Below are 22,106 nucleotides of genomic sequence, written 5' to 3' on the forward strand. Positions count from 1 at the left end.
TAAAGAGTGAGGTTGAGTGGGCCTTAAGAAGCATTGCTAATAACAAGGCAGCAGGAGACGACGGCATCCCAGCTGAACTGTTCAAAATCTTGCAAGATGATGCTGTCAAGGTAATGCATGCTATATGCCAGCAAATTTGGAAAACACAAGAATGGCCATCAGATTGGAAAAAATCAACTTATATCCCCATACCAAAAAAGGGAAACACTAAAGAATGTTCAAACTATCGAACAGTGGCACTCATTTCACATGCCAGTAAGGTAATGCTCAAGATCCTGCAAGGTAGACTTCAGCAATTCATGGAGCGAGAATTGCCAGATGTACAAGCTGGGTTTAGAAAAGGCAGAGGAACTAGGGACCAAATTGCCAATATCCGCTGGATAATGGAAAAAGCCAGGGAGTTTCAGAAAAACATCTATTTCTGTTTTATTGACTATTCTAAAGCCTTTGACTGTGTGGACCATAACAAATTGTGGCAAGTTCTTAGCGGTATGGGGATACCAAGTCATCTTGTATGCCTCCTGAAGAATCTGTATAACGACCAAGTAGCAACAGTAAGAACAGACCACGGAACAACGGACTGGTTTCAGATTGGGAAAGGAGTACGGCAGGGCTGTATACTCTCACCCTACCTATTCAACTTGTACGCAGAACACATCATGCGACAAGCTGGCCTTGAGGAATCCAAGGCTGGAGTTAAAATCTCTGGAAGAAACATTAACAATCTCAGATATGCAGATGATACCACTTTGATGGCTGAAAGTGAAGAGGAACTGAGGAGCCTTATGATGAAGGTGAAAGAAGAAAGTGCAAAAGCTGGCTTGCAGCTAAACCTCAAAAAAACCAAGATTATGGCAACCAGCTTGATTGATAACTGGCAAATAGAGGGAGAAAATGTAGAAGCAGTGAAAGACTTTGTATTCCTAGGTGCAAAGATTACTGCAGATGCTGACTGCAGTCAGGAAATCAGAAGACGCTTAACCCTTGGGAGAAGAGCAATGACCAATCTCGATAAAATAGTTAAGAGCAGAGACATCACACTGACAACAAAGGCCCGCATAGTTAAAGCAATGGTGTTCCCTGTAGTAACATATGGCTGCGAGAGCTGGACCATAAGGAAGGCTGAGCGAAGGAAGATCGATGCTTTTGAACTGTGGTGTTGGAGGAAAATTCTGAGAGTGCCTTGGACTGCAAGAAGATCAAACCAGTCCATCCTCCAGGAAATCAAGCCAGACTGCTCACTTGAGGGAATGATATTAAAGGCAAAACTGAAATACTTTGGCCACATAATGAGAAGACAGGACACCCTGGAGAAGATGCTGCTGCTAGGGAGAGTGGAAGGCAAAAGGAAGAGGGGCCGACCAAGGGCAAGATGGATGGATGATATTCTAGAGGTGACGGACTCGTCCCTGGGGGAGCTGGGGGTGTTGATGACCGACAGGAAGCTCTGGCGTGGGCTGGTCCATGAAGTCACGAAGAGTCGGAAGCGACTAAACGAATAAACAACAATCCAGTTCTGGATATCATAGTTCCAAAAGGAGAGTGACAAATTGGAGCAAGTTTAGAAGAGAGCCACCAGGACTGTGAAGGATCTAGAAAGAAAAGCTCTGTGAAGAATGAAGATTTGGGTGTTTAGCAGATAGACTAACAGTGTTATGATAACAGCCTACAAAAACCTGAAAGGTTGTAACACAGAAGATGGGATGGACTTATTTTCTTTTGCCCCAAAGTGCAGGACCAGAGCCAGTGGGTTAAAATGACAAGGAAGGAAGATCAGGTTAGAAACCAGGAACTGTATGAATTGTCAGCCACATGAGATGGTGAGGTCTCCTTCACTGGAGGCCTTCAGACGGAGGCTGGATGGTCATCTGTCAGAGATGGTGTGGCAAAACCTGCACTGAGCAGCAAATTGAATAGATGACTTCCAACTCAGATTCTGAGATTCTGTGATATACACAGTTCTTCAGTTCAGGATAGTACTTTGCTTCCTGCTTGTGTGGAAATAGATTTTTGCAAAGATTGTCTACTTTAAAACTGGAAAATGTTTTAGATGCATTAACTAGATGTATCGCTGTTAAATTTCAAACTGTGGGGTAAATGCCACACAAGCTGTATAACTAGGTGGAACTTTGCCCCATTTAATGAAGAGATAATTAGCAGCAACAGTGGTGAATAGTGGATTTGTTCAACTGTTTTTTTCTCTGCAGAATAAACAAAAGACGACCCTCTATCTTTTTCCCTATGAAAAGAAAGCAGTTGGGGATGTTTCAAACATAGCTGGAAAAGCTTACTCCCTATTGTAAGAGATACATACTGTAGTTTGATCCTTAGAGTCTCCTTTGAACTGGATCATTCATTTTTCCCTGTCTGTGATATTTTTGTTTCCATTCTTATAGTGTAACATAATTGGAAATACCTCAATTTCAGTTTTGCATTCTGGATTTGAGATTCAGAGGCAGAGTAAAGTTTATTTTAAGTAATACATGAGGAGGGTAGATCAAGGATGAGCATGCTAATTCTGGCCTTCCTCATCCTTGCCCTTTGCAAGTCTTCTGTTGTGAGGAACCATTTCTTCTCTTTTTCTGATGTAAGAGCCTGGAAGGTTCAGCGTTAAGAAGTCTCTCCAGTTTCTGAAATATAATGAGAACAGAGATAGCACATCCTTCTCCCTTCTCCCCTCTCACTTGTTGAGTAAACACCCAAGCAAAGTAAGAAGAAGCAGAAAGCAAGAGAGAATGGCTGGGTCCCTGCATGCAGTTCCATGCCACCATTCCACTTTGCAACATACTGAGCAAGGACAGAGAAGGGATGTGTATGCAGGTGGATGTATGAACATTTTCTTTCTCTTTTTAGTCTGTCTACATTTCAGATGCTGCACTGAGAAGAGAGGCAGCAGAAATACTGTATAATGGTGTTTCTTCTGCAGCCTGTCCAGTGTTTCATCAGCCTCAGCATAAGACCGGATATACACCTAATCAAACTGAACATACCCTCCCTGTAAATATCAGAGTTTAGCCTAGAGTTTCTCTCAATTGCTGGCTCTCTATTTGCTGGCAGTTAAAGCAAAACTAAAAAAAGAATTAACAAGGGGTACATTCAAAAATAGAACCATCACTTTAGCTTGCGAAGATAGAGTGGATTCCATCATTTTTGTATAAACAGATGTGAGCTGTGCAACATGGTTCCATGCTCCTTAAGTTGGAGCAAAAGGATTGCTGAGGATTGTTTGGATTCTGCTGGTGCAAACAAGATTTAGGATTGTCAAAAAAGGAAACCATAGCTGGCTGGGGAATTCTGGGAGTTGAAGTCCACACGTCTTAAAGTTGCCAAGGCTGAGAAACACTGCTGTACCATATCGGGGGAAAAAAGAACAATTCTGGCAAGTGCAAAGTCTTGGTTAGCCTACAAGGCCACAGCCTACATTTGTATATCTCACTCCTCCCACCCCCAGAATAATGGCATGAAGTATTTATGGACCTATTTTGTTCAACAGGGCATTTGTGTTCCAGTTTACATTTGTAGCACTAGCATTAAGCATTTTTCCTTGTTAACTTGTAAACATTGCATTCCTGTACTCCTCCAAGAGTTGGCACTGGGTCAACTCTCTCACTATTTTCCTTACAGTATGGCTCTCCATTGTTCTGGTACTGCTCAGAGACAATAGCTTTGCCCATGAGGTCACTGTAATTTCATTAGTGATCAAAGGGACAAATGAAGTGAGCTCTCTTCTCCCTTGCAAAGCTGATCAGATCATAATTACACATTATTTTTAGTTTACTTATATTTGTTATGTAATTGCTGTGATGCCTTAGGCAGAGTCAAGAATGAGCAAAACATAAGGAGAACCATAAACTCTTGAAGTCTCTTCTGTGGTCAGTTGCTCCTATGAAGTGTGGAACTTCCAGTGCATGTGCGCTCAACTTTCCTGCTGCAAGAATATGTTTAGTCCTTTCAGTGAAGAAACAATTCTGTGTAAAGGGTGGCCCACTTACTTGCAAATAAAAGGAAAGAATCCAACTGTAGAAGCTATGTGTGACTAATGCAGCAAGTATTAGACTCCAGAGTATTATTTTTGAAGATATTTCCTGTGGAATGAACTGCAACTCAGCTGTAGCACATAGTATGTGACAGATACTATGAAACTCTGAAAGTTCCCTAAACATCTAATGAACGTAGGTCTGCTCAGGGAGATGATGGGAAACCTGCAAGGTTAAGAACAGGACTCCTTGTGAGACAGGACTAATGGTGCAAGAATAGCTTGTCAGACACAGTACCAACTTGGTTCTTTTCTACACTTTTTGAACTCTGCCTCCACAGTGTTCCAGCATTGCTTACATCAGTGAATAATGGAGCAAGCTGATTGTGTAGTTTTCCATGATGGTTCTAGTTATCAATATGTACTCCAATTGTAAAAAATGAACTTGTGATTATGGTTTTAATGATTAGACAGGATAGATTGTAGAAAGAAGAAAGTCATGATGTAACTTTAGAGAGAGAGGTTAAAATATAATTGTACTTATAACTGCTGTGAAGAATGTCAGAAACTACTTCTTTATACCTTTATATCTTTCTCTACTTTCTTCTATTTCCTTTTCTTATTGCATGTTTAGCCTTTTCTGTTATTTCTCTCTTTTTCATTTTCTCTGTTCTACTTTAGTTTCTATTAGTTCTTATTATTGCTCTTAAAGCTTTTAATAAAAACTATTTAAAAATGTACTCCAATTGTAATCCTGTTTAAGTCTATTTTTGCACCCATTCCTTCGCCCATCCATAGCTTGGAAGAACCTTGTACATGCAAAAGAAAAAGCTGTAATGCAGCAGTTGAGGGCCTGTTTTTTGTGCAAAAGGTGTCCAGTTCAAAACTGAGCTAGACTAAACTTGGTAGAAGGTAGTTTTCCAACTGGAGATTGGGACATCATATTGATAATGAACAAAAACAAGTACCTGCAAATGGAGACGTAGAGGGGAGCTTTTTCAATAGGACATCCATATAAAACATTCATCTTTCTAGTGGATTAATATGTATGAAGGAAAAATATATATGTAAGAGGAGTCTCTAACTTAGAGCTGACTTAGTTTCCCAAGTCAGATTTTTCACAAGATGTTACTTCAGATTCCACACTGAAATCTTAATATATCACCTCTGCTTTCTTCTCTCAGCCTGGGTACACGCCTTCTGGAGTGCACTCAGAGCACTCTGCTTTAGAAAACCAGAGGGGCAGAGTGACCTCAGAGGCAGAACCATGGCATTCTGTTGGGAAATAACAAATTGCTAAACATTCCTCACCTGCTGGAAAGATCGTGCACTTTTAGTAGAAGCTTGTCTGTTTAAGATGAATTGTCTAATGTGGTTTGGGATTTTCACTTCCCCTCCTTCCTGATAGGAACAGGCTGAGGGCTGAAGTTGGGGGGGGGGATAAATCCAAAATGAATTATTTTGGAGGAGTGTTATAAATAATCTTACTCCCTTTTTTCCATTGTTGTTAATGAAACCAACATATCCCAAATAATGTCTTGCATTATATATCTCCTCCCTCATTTTTGAGGATATTTCTACCTTGCATCTTCCAGATTAAAGCTGGAGAGAGTAGCTCTGAAATGTGAAAGGGTTACTATTTCTTTTTCTCATTCTTGTTGCGGGTGTAAATTTGATTTCTGCCCTGCCATTCTTCCAGCTAGAGCCATCAAAATGGCAGCTGAGTTTGCCATCTGTCCTCCCAGCTTAGCTGCGGAGAGCTCTCATCAGCTTGGGAAGGGAAGCCTGTTTCCTCCAACAATAAAAACAGCTTTGGGGGCCATTTTTTTCCCCAGAAGAACCCACTGGGAAATTAATGTACACCTTAAAGTTTGTGTTAAGCTATACTTGGCAGAATGCCGCCTTGGTCAGCCAGGGAATGAGACACGCTGAAAGAAGTTCAGGGTTGGCTGGCTAGATCAATTGAGACTACCTCACTGTTGTTACTGGTTACCAGGGCCTGAATTTAAGCATTAGTGATTAAAAGGGTTGTTCAGTGGGCCAGTGTAATGGGAAGAAGGAATAACCTTGAGGAACAGGAGGAAGAGCCGCAACCAAGGCAACGATCAGATAAACGAAACTTGACACTGGGTCAGAAATATAATTTGAGAAAATGTATCAGACAAGCCCCTCCCTAGGTCTGATGAAGATAAAGGGAGGGAGGGAGGAAGCGTATTCAGATTTGCAAGATTCTGTTACTGTAACCTTATAATAAAGTAGTATTAGTATTCATAACTTTGGTTTCCTAGTCTGGTCTAGATTGAAGGGCTGTCAGCCAGCCAGAAATCACCAGTCTCTTTGGTGAAAGAATGAAACCCAAAACAGCATCTGGGTTACCTGATTTGCACCCCTCCCTTCTGATAAGGTTAAATATATCAATAGGTCATTATTCCAATGTCTTACTTTCATATTATTTCATGTGCCACTTGAATCTAACGCCATTGTGCTTTGTATTCTACTTGTAGCCCAATCTGGCACAGTTTTCCCAGAAATAGATGCCACTCTTTGCTTTGGAGTTTATTCCTTGGAAGATTTGTTAAGATTGTAGTCTTTAAACATCCAGAGTCCTAGCTTCACTGCACGTTGTTGCTAACCAAGAGGCGTGGAGACCGACCAGCCATCTAAGTCTCATCACAACTATTTGGTTATTTGTTCAGTTCAATTCAGTTCAGTTCAATTCACTTCAGTTCAATTGCTATGGCCACCCATCTCACCATAGTGACTCTGGGCAGCTAACAGCATTAAAAAGCATAACTGACATCAAAAATAAAGTACATAAGTGGCAGCCAAGGTAAATTTAAAGTACAGGCCAATAGCTATTTTGCATCCACCAGTTTGACTAGTGTTCATTAGGTTCCCTATTCACAGGGAAGTTTTGATACTGACTGTGGGGTCATCTATTCTAACTGCTTAATATTTTTCCCTAGTTGCTTTCTGGCATGCTACTGGGCATGCTCATCCATTTCATAAAACATCTTCCTTCCTTCCCTCCTCCCTCATTGCTTCAGAGTTGTGAGACCTGTTCCCAAAAATAAATCTGTTGCTATATTTGGGAAGTTATAGGCAAATTTTGTTTCCAGAAAAGAAAATTATGGATACTCACTACATTCATGATGAGGGCGCAAAAACTTTCTACAAGGATGGAGATCCCATGGTCCTTAGATGTTGCTCACCTACAGTTCCAGCATCTGACAATGTTATTCATGCTGACTATGGCTGCTGGCATTGTTCCCCATCTTGTTCCTGGCCATAGAAAGATCATCGGTTCCTGTTCCTGTTCTAAGTTGGTGAACGGAGTATGTCTAGATCAGCTTCTGTGATCTGTGTGTTTGCCAGATATCTGGTCTTTAGTTGCCAAAAATCTCAGCAATAGCCAGGTTGGGAAACTCCTGAAGCAGGGGGCATTGAAAAAGTCTGGCCTAGATAAAGAAAAAATATCTTTAGGAGTGGCCAATGGTAGATGTAGCCCCTTCAACTTTCCTAGTTCCACTGACAATAATACAACATTAAATGCTCTATGGATAAGCAATTATTATTAGTCAAGTTCACCCACAATGGCGTTCCTGTAGAGTCTCATGAATATTCCAACATCATCCTTTTTCATCATTGCTATTTTCACCAGGCAAGTTTCAACACAGAAAGAAGGAGATGGCTGTGGTTTCACAGGTTGAGACAAGGGCCAAACTATTTATGGGCTAAACACAGGAGATATCCTGGCTTGATTTATTATTAACCCAGAACTTCAGAACTGAAGACATTTTTCCACTTTTAAGAGGCATTGTGATGATGTAAATACCTTGCTTATTGAACTAAATGGCAAATACTATAGATCACAACATTTTATTTGCTTTGTGCTTATGCTTCTTCTAATACCTGTATCCTTGGATTACAGGTCGAAAGTTTAAGAAGTTCAATAAGGTCAAAATGCTAAGAGCCTTAGATGTTGTCGCACTCCAACAACCAGCAGCCCTTCCAAATGAAAGCCAAACATTGGTACAGAGGCTTTCTTTTTCACCAAGTCAAGATGTTCAATTTATCCCTCCACTGATCACTGTCTTACAAAGCATTGAGCCAGAAGTTGTCTACGCAGGTTATGATAACACAAAACCAGAAACTCCAAGTGCGCTGATGACCAGCCTCAATCACCTATGTGAGAGGCAGCTCCTCTGTGTAGTCAAGTGGTCCAAGTCATTACCAGGTAAGTAGGATCTTTTGATGTTGGAAATTGTGTCACCCTATTCCATTGTTTTCATATCTCACCAAGGGCACTGTGTGCAGTTCTGGGCACTGTTGTTTAATGAAGAATGCTGACAAGCCATTGGATGACATAATGTAATTTTTTTAATAAAAATTAAAATGTGATTTTTACCATTTTAATCTGTTAAAATATATATTTTTATTAAATTGTGGGTTCCACATAAGGGTGGCAAGTCAAGAGATCAAGAGAAGACAGGAGTAAAGAGCTATGGTTAGCTTTAAAAAATGATCAAGAAGTCATTTAATATCCATATTCAGACATCTGAAGAGCTCTCACATAAACCCATTTTCTTTTGCTTTGGAAAGGTATTTTCTAACCTGATGCTAACCATACAGTTAGGGTACAACACGTACCACCCCCAGAAAGCATGGCTATTGGTCTAATGGTTGAGGTGTTGGCCTAGGAATGGGTCCACCCTCAGCCACAGGGATTCACTGAGTGCTTTTGGACCATTCACTCAATCTACCCCACAGCATTAGTGTGCAGAAAAATAGGAAGAAGGAGCACTCTATGTGCCATCTTGAGCTTCTGAATGAAGTGGGGAATATAAATCTGATACACAATAATTTAATATCCATAAATAGTAGTACAACACAGCTGAAGAATATTAGTTTGGGAAAGGCTGTTCCAGAGGATAGGACACCACCAGGGTTTAGATTATAAGAAAAGGTTTTCAGAATATTTTAATGGTCTGAGCTGTCCAGTGGCAGACCATTGTAAGGAGATGGATGTTCCTTTGTAAGGAGATGCATGTCCCTTTGTTCAAGATTTTTGAGCAGGAATAGGGATGTTGCACCTGGTAGTTGGAGTTACTGCTCCTGGGGTTCCATTTGATTGCTCTTCTTCTAATATTGAATCTTTCCATACCTTGTCTGGTCTTTTATCTGTGTGCTCTGCATTCATCATTTTTCAGTATTAAGGCTGAAGCAGAAACACTGACAATTTCCACTGATGATTAAATATTATGTTGGATAAGAACAGTTTTTAAAGTAGCACTGAACAGGGTTGATGATGGTAAACACCTTCTCTGGATAACGGCACTCAGTATTTTGATGAAGGCCAGCTCTTCCCAAACTGCAACTTCCATAAATCGGACAAGAATTCCCATCGCCATCATCCACTGTGGCGAACTGACATGATGGATAAGGATGACAGGAGTTATAGCCAGGCTTATATAAATGTTAAAGAGAATCTGGAGGGACTGGATTCAACCATTCTAGTCCATATTTTGACTTACATGAGACTCTCAGTGGTTGGAGCCAAAACAATGTTGTTTTTAAAAACTTAAAATGATTTAGAATCTAAGCCAGCAGGAGATATCCTTATAAAGAATTGTTATGTTTCAGATATTTTATTAATAACAGTACGCATATATAGTGTGCTGTTGAGTGGGGTGGGATAGACATTTGGAAATCTATATAAATGACTATTTGGTTTGGATTATATAGTTTACTTTAGAGCAATGGTGGAAAAGTATCATAACCCTACTTAGTTCACCTTGGCTTTTTTTCTGATTGCTGCTGTGAATCAGTAAAGAATTGAAAGATTAACTTTTGTCTTGAAGAATGATTATGCTACATGTTCAAAACTTTCCCAAAATATTTAAACCACGTAGTAGATGTTTGAAGATGGGACTTTGAAGAAACTTCATTGCTGACTGAGGTAGAAACTTGCTTGTCCTTTAATCTTTGTACATACCGAATATGAATCTGATAGATTAGAGGAGACATCTTCTGTAGGAGTTGGGATGAATAAAAGTCACACTTTTTAATTACACAAAATGATGACCTGCTCATTTCTGGCTGATTCCTAGAATTAGTGTCGTTCTCAGCTACATCTTAATTACTGTTTCTGTGTGAATTCTGGGCCAGGAGAAAGAGGAGATAATAGTGTGGTCCTCTTACTTCCTAAGTATGTGTAAGTTTGTTTTGTCTATGGTAACGGTATGTTGGCCTAGCCTAAGCTAAGTGAGAGGAAACCTGCTTGTCATATCTGATAGTAGACCAAAAATGTGACAAAATCTCATTACATATTTAACATCTCTCTTCCTTTTTTCCTTTCCAGGATTCCGGAACTTACATATTGATGACCAGATAACTCTTATCCAGTATTCATGGATGAGCCTAATGGTCTTTGCAATGGGATGGAGGTCATACAAACATGTCAGTGGTCAAATGCTATACTTTGCACCTGATCTAATCTTAAATGAGTAAGTATGATTTATGGTTTTCTGTGTATTCATTATTTCAATTAATAGCCTGCTTTTCTATGTGTAAAGCATTCAGTGTGGCCAACAGTCCAAAATAAAAGATAAACAATGATATTCCAATAAAAACAGCTAAAATTATTATTAATCATAGAAGTTTTTCTAGCTTTCCTTATTTATATATTATTTCTCACAAGTTGTAGTGCTAAGTATCTAAAATGGTTTAACAGTGCAGCATTGTCATTAAGATAATTCAGTCTCTGGTATAATATTAAGAGTGCATTATGAGTGAGGGAACTGGCTGGTTTAAGATAATCTTCCCAGCTCAGCCTCCTTGCCACTGTATCTTGATTCTGGCTTGCTATAAGAATTACTCTGAGCTTCTGTTCTAAGTAGTACCATATTGCAAAGTGAGGACCTTAAAGAATCAGCAGGCTTGATACTTATTTATTTAGCTTTTGCTTTGCTTTTCTGGGGGATGCGTAAGGCAGAGGATGAAAGAATCTTCGTTCTATTCCCTGTGCCTGTCCATGTGGCAAATTCCACAGGAGTTTGTCAAGCTACAAGTAAGCAGTGAAGAATTCCTTTGCATGAAAGCCCTGCTCCTCCTGAATACAAGTAAGACACATCTTCGTTCCTTCTTCTTCTTTCCTTTCCTTCTTTGTCAGGACCTGGATCACTGATCCAGGTGCCTGGGTGAAAAGAAACAGAGTTTTCAATAACAGTACAGAAGGCTGTGGTAGGGCTGGCGTGCAGAAGGTCCTGTGCAAAGCATCTGCAGATAAAAGGGTCAGTTCACCTTCCTCTAAGACTGTCCTGTCTGATTAGGGTTTGAGTTCATGTGAAGAAAGGAAAGTAATCTCCCAGAGTTAACACAGTAAAATTCAGTCAGAGCAAGCTTCCCAGGGCAGCAGAAATATGGGCCTTGGCTCAGCCGTTTGTCTGAAAAATATCTCAGCCAAAAGCCGAGGGTTGATGGGTTGATTGACTGATTTGCAGTTTTCACAGTTCACCCAAAGCAGAAGGTTTCAGGCAGGTTACAACAGAGTAAAACTATAAAAATATTTTAAAAAGTGCTGTCTGGTCTATTTCTCCCTAACCCTCTGATGCTGGTAGGGTTGCTGGTGGAGTTCTTGCGATGTTCTGACCAGAAGGATTAAATTCTTGCAAGGTGGTGTCTGACATATTTGCTGCTGGGCTCATGATACCCAGCACTTTGAATAAGATACAATGCTTAAATTAGGGCTGTGTAGGCACTTGGGAATATGTAGGGGGACTCAGGTAGCTCCTGTCCACAATTGTTTTAAGAAGCTATGTCTTTTCTTGGAATGACACGGCTTCCCTCTTCAGCTGCAGGAGAGTCCTGGAAAAGACACAGCTGTTTTGAAGACTTGTGGTCAGGTTCTGTGTGAACACGCCTGCGTGCTCCAAAGGAACCTTTTTGCATTTGAATCCAAAGTGCTGCACTACGTTGTGCAAATCAAGCCATGTTGTCCATGGCTCTTCTTCTTGGAAAGTGATCTTGTTAATTTTGCAGATGTTGGTGTCAACTGCATGGAGATATGACTAAGGGTTTATTTATTCTTTGTCTCTAATGAAGTGGAAAAGCCATGATCTCAGGCTAAGGGAAATCAGGAGGAAATGCTGAAAATCCTCCCTGGGGGTGGGTAGCTTGTATTTCCTTCTCATAGGTATCATAATTTTTAGATGACAATATAGGGCAGGGTTGTTGTGAAACCCTAATAATAATATGTGATTGGGTATAAGGAATCTCAGGTCTTAAAGAAGGGAAAAAAGAAACCAAAAGAATGGTGATTTCAGCCCCCCTATCCCCAAATGTAATAGCCTATTGCTACAAGTAAGGGAAAAATCACTGTAAGTTACTGATGATAGAAAAGAGAAAGAGTTGCAGACTGGGAATTTGAAAACTTCTAAAAATGGGTTCCATGTTAAATTTCTAAATCTTGAGTTAATAAATCAGAGGTCTTAAAAACAACAACAACTAGAGATCTGGATTGTGTTGTTGTCAGTAGAGTCTTGGCTGGAGAACTAGCTTCCCCGATGGCCTTATTAACTAAGGGTCTAAAAAGCATGGGGTGTGTCTGCATGCACACAGGCAAACTTCCTTTGGAATTGCAAGTGGACTGAAGTGGCTGTGCATGAGCACACTTGTAGAGGCAACGTGGGAAAATCATTCAAGGAGCCACAATGAATCTCAGCCCTTGAAGTTGGGCATTTAATGGGGAGCAGCACACTTGGCAAAGGACCCCTTTGAATGTTTTGTGGAGTCCTGTGGGTAATGTGGCCGACTGATTGATGGGAGTTGATGCACCTCTCCTGGCAAAAGAGATACTGGGGCGGGCAGCTCAAAGTTTAATCATCGTATCAGAATACGGCACCTCCATGAGATTTGCAAAAGCCCATTTCTACATTACAGGGAATGCCAGGGAAAAAACAGCTTGCAGTGTAGGGACAGTTCTCCCTTGTCATTTTTGAATGAATTGGGCCTTGAGCACACAGGGACAAGCTCAAGTTCATGCAATAATGGTTAAAGAACGTGGATGCTTAGTTCAGCCAGTTCTTCTGTCATTCATCCTCCTCATTTGCATACCTTAACTGTGGTTAAAAGTAATAGCAATAAAAAGATTGACTCTGTTCAATGACTACTAGGAATCAGTATCAGAGTTTGATTCAAGCATTAAAATCTCAAAGCTTGGTTAATGAAGAATAAATGGTTCAGTATGTGTATCAGAATGTATTTGGGAAGACAGTATATTTCTTTTGCTTGGAATTTGAGCCTCAGAGGTAAAATATCCTTTCCCCCCCAAAAAACACAGTTCCTTTGGAAGGACTCAGAAGCCAAAATCAGTTTGATGAAATGAGATCCAGTTATATCAGAGAGCTGGTCAAAGCAATTGGGTTGCGACAGAAAGGGGTTGTAGCCAGTTCTCAACGTTTCTACCAGCTCACAAAGCTTATGGATTCCATGCATGATGTAAGTTTTCTTTTATAATTCTTAACATTCTTGGGGGTGTGATACTTCTCCTGTTTTATGCCATTCTTGTTCTCCATTGATGGTCTGATGCTTTACAGAAGGGGGAGGAAGCAGGTGGATCTCCACACTCTATTTATTTAATTTTTGTTTCGCTTTTATCAATTAAATACAAAAGGACAAACAAAAAGAAAAAAGGAAACAGTGCATGAAGTTAAAAAGAAAGTAAAAATAAGAATACAGAAAATGTTAGAAAAAGAAACAAAAACGTGCAAGGCATATATTCACAAACATGTATACATATAAGAAAATTCTACATCAGCATTTCAATAAACAATAATCAGAGTTCATTATAATCATCCATAGTTAAATCTCAACATCCCTTTAGGGCTCACCAGAGCTACTTTGGACAGAGTAGTGGCAGACCTCTTGCCTGTTTATTTTTGTTTATTTGTTAGATTTACATCTAGCCTTCAAGAGCTCAAGGTGGGTGTTTGAAGCATCCATTTCTCCCTTTAAAATGGGGTGAAAATTAATCTCTCCAGGTGGCTAAATATAGGCAGAATATTGAGCCCACCCACTGTGATGTCATAATGTCACCAGTCTTACCCTCTTTAAGGCGTCTTTTCTTTATATATAGGACAGATAGGCACACACACACACCTATATGAGCGCCCAGTGGCTCAAAAAAGAAATCTATTTTATTTTATTATTTTTAGCATTTATATGCCCACCCAACTGAACAAAGTGACTCTGAGGGGCATACAAAAATCAGCTACAAATATAAATCCTCTCCCCCAAAAGTAACACACTATTTAAAAACCAACTAAAACCATAAAATGGAACCACATTAGAATATATTGCCACTCAACAATTGTGACTCCACTCATCCAGTTCCAGAGGCCTTGAATCTTTCTAAATCCAAGTGTATGGCTGGCCTTTCTAAATGCCTGCAGGATCATAGCCAGCCATACAGTAGGGACAGATTATTCCAAAAAGCAGGGGCCTCCACCAAGCAGGCATGCCTCCAAGGTCCTATAAGGTGGCATTGTCTCATATTGCTGTAATTTGATTTCTCTTCATTTTTTCTTTGTCCCATTGGACAGAGTTCTTCAAGGCTTTAACAAGTGTCTTTCATAAATCCAATAAAGAAATACTATCCAGGTCCCTCTCTCGGTTTGTCATTTTCTTTTTTTAAATACTTTATTAGAAAGCAAAATAACATAAACAGACATACAAATACATAAAACAATGAACGAAGAGAAAAGAAGAAAAAAAGAAAAAGGACAAAAAGAAAACAACAAAGCTTATTAAAAAGTGGTTTCCGACTATCTAAACTGTGATTTTGGATCTATAGTCATTTTCTATTTCCCGTGTAAATTTTAAAACCTCAGCCAGTTTCTTTTGTAGATCCAGTGAAACATCTTTTTCTAAGTCATTCTCTTGGCCTGTCAGTTGTAAATCCACTTTCAATACCATCTCTACATTGTCAGGTAAAATTTGTTCTACATCTGTCATTTCTTCAGTAACATCTTTGGGACATAGTCTGTCCATAGAGGCAGACATCATTACTGACATTGTTGATATTGTGGCTACTATTTTCTGATTCCATTCTTCAAAAGTCTCCTTCAGTATTTTTATTGTTAATAATGTTTTACAACATTTTACTGGCTTGTAAATCTTTCCTCTACCTGGAAACTTAAGTCCCCTCTAGAGTTCAGTTTTTGAAATCATAAAATTGCTTATCTCTATTATGACTTGTAAAAACCAAAACAGGATCTATTTCCCATGAGAAGCTGTTGGTTCTTTATAATTAATTCCAAAATCTTATTGTAAAAGTTTCAATATTCCAATTTTATCTGGACCCTTATTCCATTTACAACTTCCTTATAATCCTATTTGGCTTTTTGCTGTTTATTTCAGTTTCAGTTCTTAAGTTTAGGATTAAAATTTTCTTTTGTTCAGGATGGAAGGCGTTTTCAAACTTGTCAGGCTGAAGGTCTCTAATAACTTAAAAGGAGTTAATGAGCAATTTCCAAAAGTGATTAGAAATTGCGAACTTGGTGTCCTTTAAAAGTATCCGCTATGATTGCAAGCGATTTGGCTAATCCTGTCATCTCCCAGTGCTCAAACCTGTGGAAAACTGCTGTCCTGCAGTCTCCTTGCAAGGAGCAGCTGTCTGGAGCCCGTGTGGGTGATCTCTCATCCTCTCCTTATCCAGAAAGGCTCCTTTGCTGTGGTCATCAGCTCTGCTTTCACAGAGTTGTCTTCAGTTCACCATACCTCCCCCAGAAGCCCGGATCAATTGAAGCTTTTGGATGCTCTTCAAGGGCAGCCCCATGTAGAGCATATTGCAATAATGCAGTTGGGAGGTGACTAAGGTGTGAGTGACTGTGAGCAGGACACCCTGGTCCTGGAACAGATGCAGTTGGTGCACAACACAAAATTCTACAAAGGCCCCCCAACCACAGGAGCTGTAAAACTGTCTACTTTTGCTGCAGAGCAGTGTTTCTCAGCCTTAGCAACTTTAAGTAGGCTGACCATACGTCCCTTTTTGAATGGGACAGTCCCGTTTTTTTAACATTTCCAGACCGTCCCATCGTTTTAATATAAATGTCCATTTTGTCCCGTTTTCTTAAAAACCTTACTTAAAAATTTGAAAGTTCCCATGAACTTGTCAGAATGCAGTCTGACTTTGAGTGGAAGGAGGGGGAGCTCAGCAGAAATGGTGGGAAAAAAGCCACAGAGCTCAACCCAGTGGGAAACCTAAAAAGAAAAAAGCAGGATCAACTGATAGGCGGTGATCAAAGGGCGAGCCAATTGGCTCCTACCTTGAAACGGTGGGAAGAAAAGAATGTAAAAGCACAGCCAGAGGAGGAATGGCTTGTCGGGGACAACTGTTACCAGACTTTCCAGCCCAGCCTTGCCTCTCGCAAACGAAGGAATCCAAAGATTCCCAGCCCGAGAAAACCAGAGAAGTTCCTGCCTGCCGATCCAGCCTGTCGCCTAGCCCTGCCCCATTTTGCCATCCCAATGTCCTGTTTTTGTCTCAAGGAAATATGGTCAGCCTAACTTTAAGCTGTGTGGACTTCAACTTCCAGAATTCCCCAGCCAGCATGCTGCAATTCTGGAAGTTGTTGAGGTTGAGAAGCTCTGCTCTGGAGAAGACTGTATAATTTGAGACCAGATTGGAGAGCTACACAGAACCACAAACGCCTTGGATGTGGCTCATGCCAACCATTACCATCAGCTTGCAATGTTTAATGTGACAGAATTAGGGAATTATTCAATGTATGGGAAGTAATCAAGCTAACTATATTTACTTTTTTTTAACTGAATACTTTTTAAAAGGCAAATAATTCCTTGAATTGAGCTCAACACCTGATGATTACCTGGATACATCATGCTGTTTTCCTAGCAGCAATTCAAAAGTAGTTCACTACTGCATTCTTTTGAGAATGTATAACTTCTCAATTTAGCCCACAGCTCTGAGAATTCCTGGTAGTCTCTCATCCAAGGATTAGACTAACTCTATTTTTTTTCCCTAGTTCACTCAAGCTAGGCAAGTTGTAATTATTCCAGCTGGACTTAATTGAATGACATTTTAATTAACGTTAAATGGAATAATTAATGGAGTAGACTATTTAGATTTTGTTCAGGTCTCACTCTGTTTCTGGAGCATAGCCTTTGGCATGTCAGTAATAGGCCAGTATGGCCCTTGACCTCACCTGCCCTCCCCCTCCTGCCAAAAAAATTATGTATCCTTGCTCTAGAGGGTTGTATGCATAGGCTGTTTTTGCTCCAGATGGAGCTGCATGCCATGATTTCAGTGAGGCAAAGTGGCTGGTTCGATTTGCATTCCCATATGATTCAACTGTGGTTACTGGAAGTTTTCTGGATTCATATGGCACCCTGAATCCAAAAGCCATATGGGTTTGGTTCACACAAATCCTTAAACTATGCTGTGGTTGGTTAAGTTGTGGTTCACAGAGTATTATAAGCTTCCACTGGTATCAGCCTTTGGTCAGTCAGCAACAGATAACTGAGATTTAGGGCAGCATAGCAAGGGCAGATGACACTCGGGTTCATAACAAGCCATTATTTATTTATTTTATTTATTTTATATCCTATCTTTATTATTTTTATAAATAACTCAAGGTGGGGAGCATACTTACTACTTCCTCCTCCTATTTTCCTCACAACAACAACCCTGTGAGGTGAGTTGGGCTGAGAGAGAGTGACTGGCCCGAAGTCACCCAGCCGGCTTTCATGCCTAAGGCGGGACTAGAACTCACAGTCTCCTGGTTTCTAGCCCATTGCCAAGACCAAACTGGCTCTCCGATGATTTCTAATTGATAATATACACATTGATCAAATGATTTGATTATGTAATTACCCAGTGGCCAGTTTGGGTTGGTTGGTTCAGATCTAACACATTTTTTTGCTAAGAAATTGCTGCTTGCCAATCAGTGATTAACCACATGGAAAAGTGCCATGAAGTTTCTTCGGGTCACAACAGCTGTCTTCACACAACCCCACTAAGTCATCGTTTGCTAAACAATAAACAATGGTTTACAGCTCACAAAAATGGCACTAATCTACAGCAAGCAATCCCATTTTGGCTTGGAATCATGTTTGTCCCCAGCATATATGACAAAACAATAATGTAGGTTAAGGGCACACAACTCAGGGACCGTTTGACCCACTGTGATGTTTTTTGCATAATTTCAGTCTCTTTCTTCTGCCCTCCTCTCCCTCTTATTTTATTTTAATGTAGCTTGTGAAGCAACTTCACTTATACTGTCTCAACACATTTCTTCAGTCTCGGGCGCTGAGTGTTGAATTCCCAGAGATGATGTCAGAAGTGATTGCAGCACAACTACCGAAGATACTGGCAGGAATGGTGAAACCACTTCTCTTTCACAAAAAGTGACCTGCCTCTCCATCTGTCTACAACCTCACCCCCCCCACCCCCCATCTCTGGTCTTTCTTTCTCATCACAAGTTGTGTATTTTAAAAAATTGTTGGAGATTATTTTGGGAGGATGAGATTTTGCAGTGTCAGGATATTCCCAGTTCTATGTCACTTCATATGCCTACCGTTTTAGGGATTAGACCTGGATTCAGTCATACTTAGAGGAGACCCATTGAATCAATGGGACAGAGGTCAGCCATGGATCAGTTACTGACACTGATTTCATGGACCTGTTTGGAGTCTGGCCAAATCTATAGCCAGTCCACTTTGCCCGCAAAGCTTTACTTGCTGAGCCTGTACATCTCCACATCATGAACGTTTTATTCCCTCTGCAAGTTTTTTCTCCCATGGCATGACCAATATTTGTCACAAGAAATGTTTTATAATGGGCCTGATTAAATTTCTGCTCAGATATCCATTTGAGATCAGGTGTTTTTTTTTAAGAACAGGAAGTCACCTTGTACATTTTCCCTTCATATTATTCATTTTTAAATTGCTATAATGGAGTAAAATTTCAGCTTTTATTACATTTCTGTCTTTCTTTGTGTGGTTATATGTGTATATGTATATAAATATGCCAGAATATAGTAAAATTAAAATAGAAATAATCTTCTAAACTCAGAATATATTCCCTTTACTTTTCAATTTGTCTTACTTTACAACACCTGAGAAAAAGCCATTTGCAAAATGGGATTCTTATTTCTATTGTATTTGTAATGTGAGTGGATTACATTTATTGCCTGGAACCAATGACCACACCACAGGTTGGCATGGGCAAAGTGATTTTTCTGACTTTGTTTTTCATTTTAGATCTCCAGAAGAAAAATCACAGTATATGAATTATCCTGCCTTAAAGCATTTTCTCTGAAAATGCATTGATTTTGTTGGAGCTAATTGACTAACTTCACACATTGCACTAAGCCATATTGTGAGTTGTTCAGTTTTATTTCAACCACTTAGTGTGTTCAACCTAGCCATAGTTTTTAGCTTAACTTGTTTTGTGAAGCCAGCCAATATTAGCTAATTCAACAAACAATCCATAGATTACTGCAACATGTAAACTTAGTGATTGACCTTCCTTGTTTATTTGCTTTATACTTTATATTTATTTATTTGCTTTATCATCATCATTTTATCTCCACAACAACACCTGTAGGATATAGGCTAAGACAGTGTCTGACACAAAGTCACCCAGTGAATTTTCAAGATTCAGCTGGACCTGAATTTGGGTCTCTCCATCTTAATCCAAGCATGGGTCAAAAAAGTAAAGATGGCAGCTTCAATCACATGGTCTCAATGGCCATCTTGACTTTGTTGATACCTCAGTGGATGCAGCTGCATATGAAACTATTTCAACACTAAAAATGGCTAGACAAGTAGTAAGCAAGCATGTTTAAGGTGGCAGCCTGTAATTTCCAGCGTGAAGTGAAAAGTGCACATTGTCTCAATAAGCATAAGGCACCAGCAAAAGGTGAAGACATGTCTTCATCCAAGTGGAAGGTGCTTTTCCCTATATTTAGGGCCCAAAGGTCAACTCACACTAATCTTAATTTTATTAAATACAAAGTCTCTTTACAGTGTGATAGATAAGCTGGCAAAGTTACTTATTTTTTGATTTTGCATTATGTATTGATTTTGTCTTTCCTCAACATGATGTTAATTTATATTTATATCCCCGTTGCTTCTAGGAACTGAAGGTAGGGTACATAGTTATCTGTAAAGGTAAAGGTAAAGGTTTCCCTTGACGTAAAGTCCAGTCGAGTCCGACTCTAGGGGGCGGTGCTCATCTCCGTTTCAAAGCCTTGGAGCCGGCGTTGTCATAGACACTTCCGGGTCATGTGGCCAGCATGACTCACGGAACGCCGTTACCTTCCCGCCGAAGCGGTACCAATTAATCTACTCACATTTGCATGTTTTCGAACTGCTTGGTGTGCAGAAGCTGGGACGAGCAACGGGAGCTCACCCCGCCGCGCGGTTTCGAACCGCCAACCTTCCGATCGACAGCTCAGCGGTTTAACCCGCAGCGCCACCACGTCCCTTTTATAGTTAGTTATCTGTACAACAGAGAAAAATCTGTAAAATTACAATTCCCATAATTCCAAAATAACTTGGTTGTCTGTGCTACCCAAGGATAAGAGAATATACTGTTCGATTCATCTGGACCACATCTGATAGGAAAGGTGGCAATCGAGTGTAAGGGACCTAACAGTTTGTAACTGGCAGGAGTATTTCACAAGGTGGGTACCATTACTGAAAAGGCTTACTGCAGGGCTTCACAACCTTTAAATAAAGCCTTTGGGGGTGCAATCTTAACGCAAGTACTTCTGGATTTGATTGGCTGTTCCTACCATATTTATATGCCACCATTTCTATTAAGACAAGTTTGGGGTTCCTCCCTGGGCTTCCGTGCCTGCAGGAGCCTTACAAGGTAGATGAAAGGTAATGAAAGAAAGATTCTAGGTGACTTGCCCAAGCCCAGCATGATGCAGGATCTCACATCACCCAGTAAACTTCTGGTTTTGTTATCAAGTGGTATTTTCCTCTCTGGCAAAGAGCTGATTTCTCATTCTTGCTGAAGGGAGGCTTTCACAGAGCCAAAACCATCCCAGCTTTGTTCAAAACTGTGTGGAAATGTTGTCTGAATAAGTCTGATCTGTCAGATTTATTATATATGTATGGAGCTGTCCTGCTTTATGTCAAGATGACCTTGTATTAAGTACAGTGTTTGTTTCTAATTTAATTCCTCTTTTCCTCTCCTATCCATCTGAATGGTGGAGGGAAGAGAAATGAACATTCTTTTAAGAGAGTTTAAAACTTCAGCCATTGCTTTACCTGCAGCCTTTTAAACATTTATTATTAGATTTTTATCCTGACTTTTTAAATATAATTTTGGTCAAGGTGGCAGACATACTCTTGCCTCCTATTTTCCCCAGAACAGCAACCCGGTGAGGTGGGTTGAGCTGAGTGTGTGCCTAAGGGAGGACTAGAACTCACACTGTCCTGGTTTCTAGCACCTTCACCACTACAACAAACTCGCTCTCTTTACTTGAAGGTCTTCCTGAGGTGTGAGGTGCTTTGAGTAGCCTGAAAGAAGTAGAACTGGGAACCCCTGAGCTGTTAAAAAGAAGCATTTCAGAGGACGGAAATTCCATAGGATTGTTAAAAAGGAGATTTGGGAAGGATTGAAACTGAGATTGTGTAAGATTGATAAAAGGCAGGGATTGAAATAGATAAATTTCATTGGTTTGTTAAAAAGATGTGGGAAAGAGATGATAGATACCAGAGGAAGAGTAATATAAATAACAATTCTTTCAAAAAGCTCTTTTTAAGTATCTCTTGCTTGATTGTATAGTTGACCCTGATTCTCCTGAAAGCGTTTTCAACTGCAGAAGAAGATTGGCTTCTGCAGTTGCAAACTACTTTACAGTTTTTTGTTGGCACCAGTCCATGCCACGTTGGCTGGCAGTGCGCTCCTAGCTCTTCAACAGAAATGAAGAATATGGAACCTAAATCTGCTGACTGAGGGGCTTGCTAGTTACAGAATCCAGAATTTCCTGGGCAAATAAGCCAGAAGGGAGCATATTCTAGTTAATGGCTAATGATGGACCTTCCAAACAGGAGGAATAATGCAAAAAGGGTTTCACTGTTTTTACATTTATTT

General features: G+C 40.0%; 1 protein-coding gene across 2 annotated transcripts in view; it reads left to right on the forward strand.

Annotated features, from left to right (window-relative positions):
- The window catches only part of PGR (progesterone receptor), a 79,677-nt gene extending 60,608 nt beyond the window's left edge, over positions 1-19,069 (forward strand). Inside the window, exons 4-8 of one of the 2 annotated variants that reach the window (XM_063305862.1) lie at positions 7,908-8,213; positions 10,338-10,482; positions 10,967-11,097; positions 13,317-13,474; positions 18,249-19,069. In XM_063305862.1, coding sequence (XP_063161932.1) covers positions 7,908-8,213; positions 10,338-10,482; positions 10,967-11,097; positions 13,317-13,474; positions 18,249-18,404 — 896 coding nt within the window. In that variant the 3' untranslated portion in view covers positions 18,405-19,069. The remainder of the gene's footprint in view (positions 1-7,907; positions 8,214-10,337; positions 10,483-10,966; positions 11,098-13,316; positions 13,475-18,248) is intronic. The other variant, XM_063305863.1, reaches the window with a different exon arrangement.
- Positions 19,070-22,106: the final 3,037 nt, after the last annotated feature.

This window comes from Candoia aspera, chromosome 5 (genome assembly GCF_035149785.1).
Source record: "Candoia aspera isolate rCanAsp1 chromosome 5, rCanAsp1.hap2, whole genome shotgun sequence".
Lineage (NCBI taxonomy): Eukaryota > Metazoa > Chordata > Lepidosauria > Squamata > Boidae > Candoia > Candoia aspera.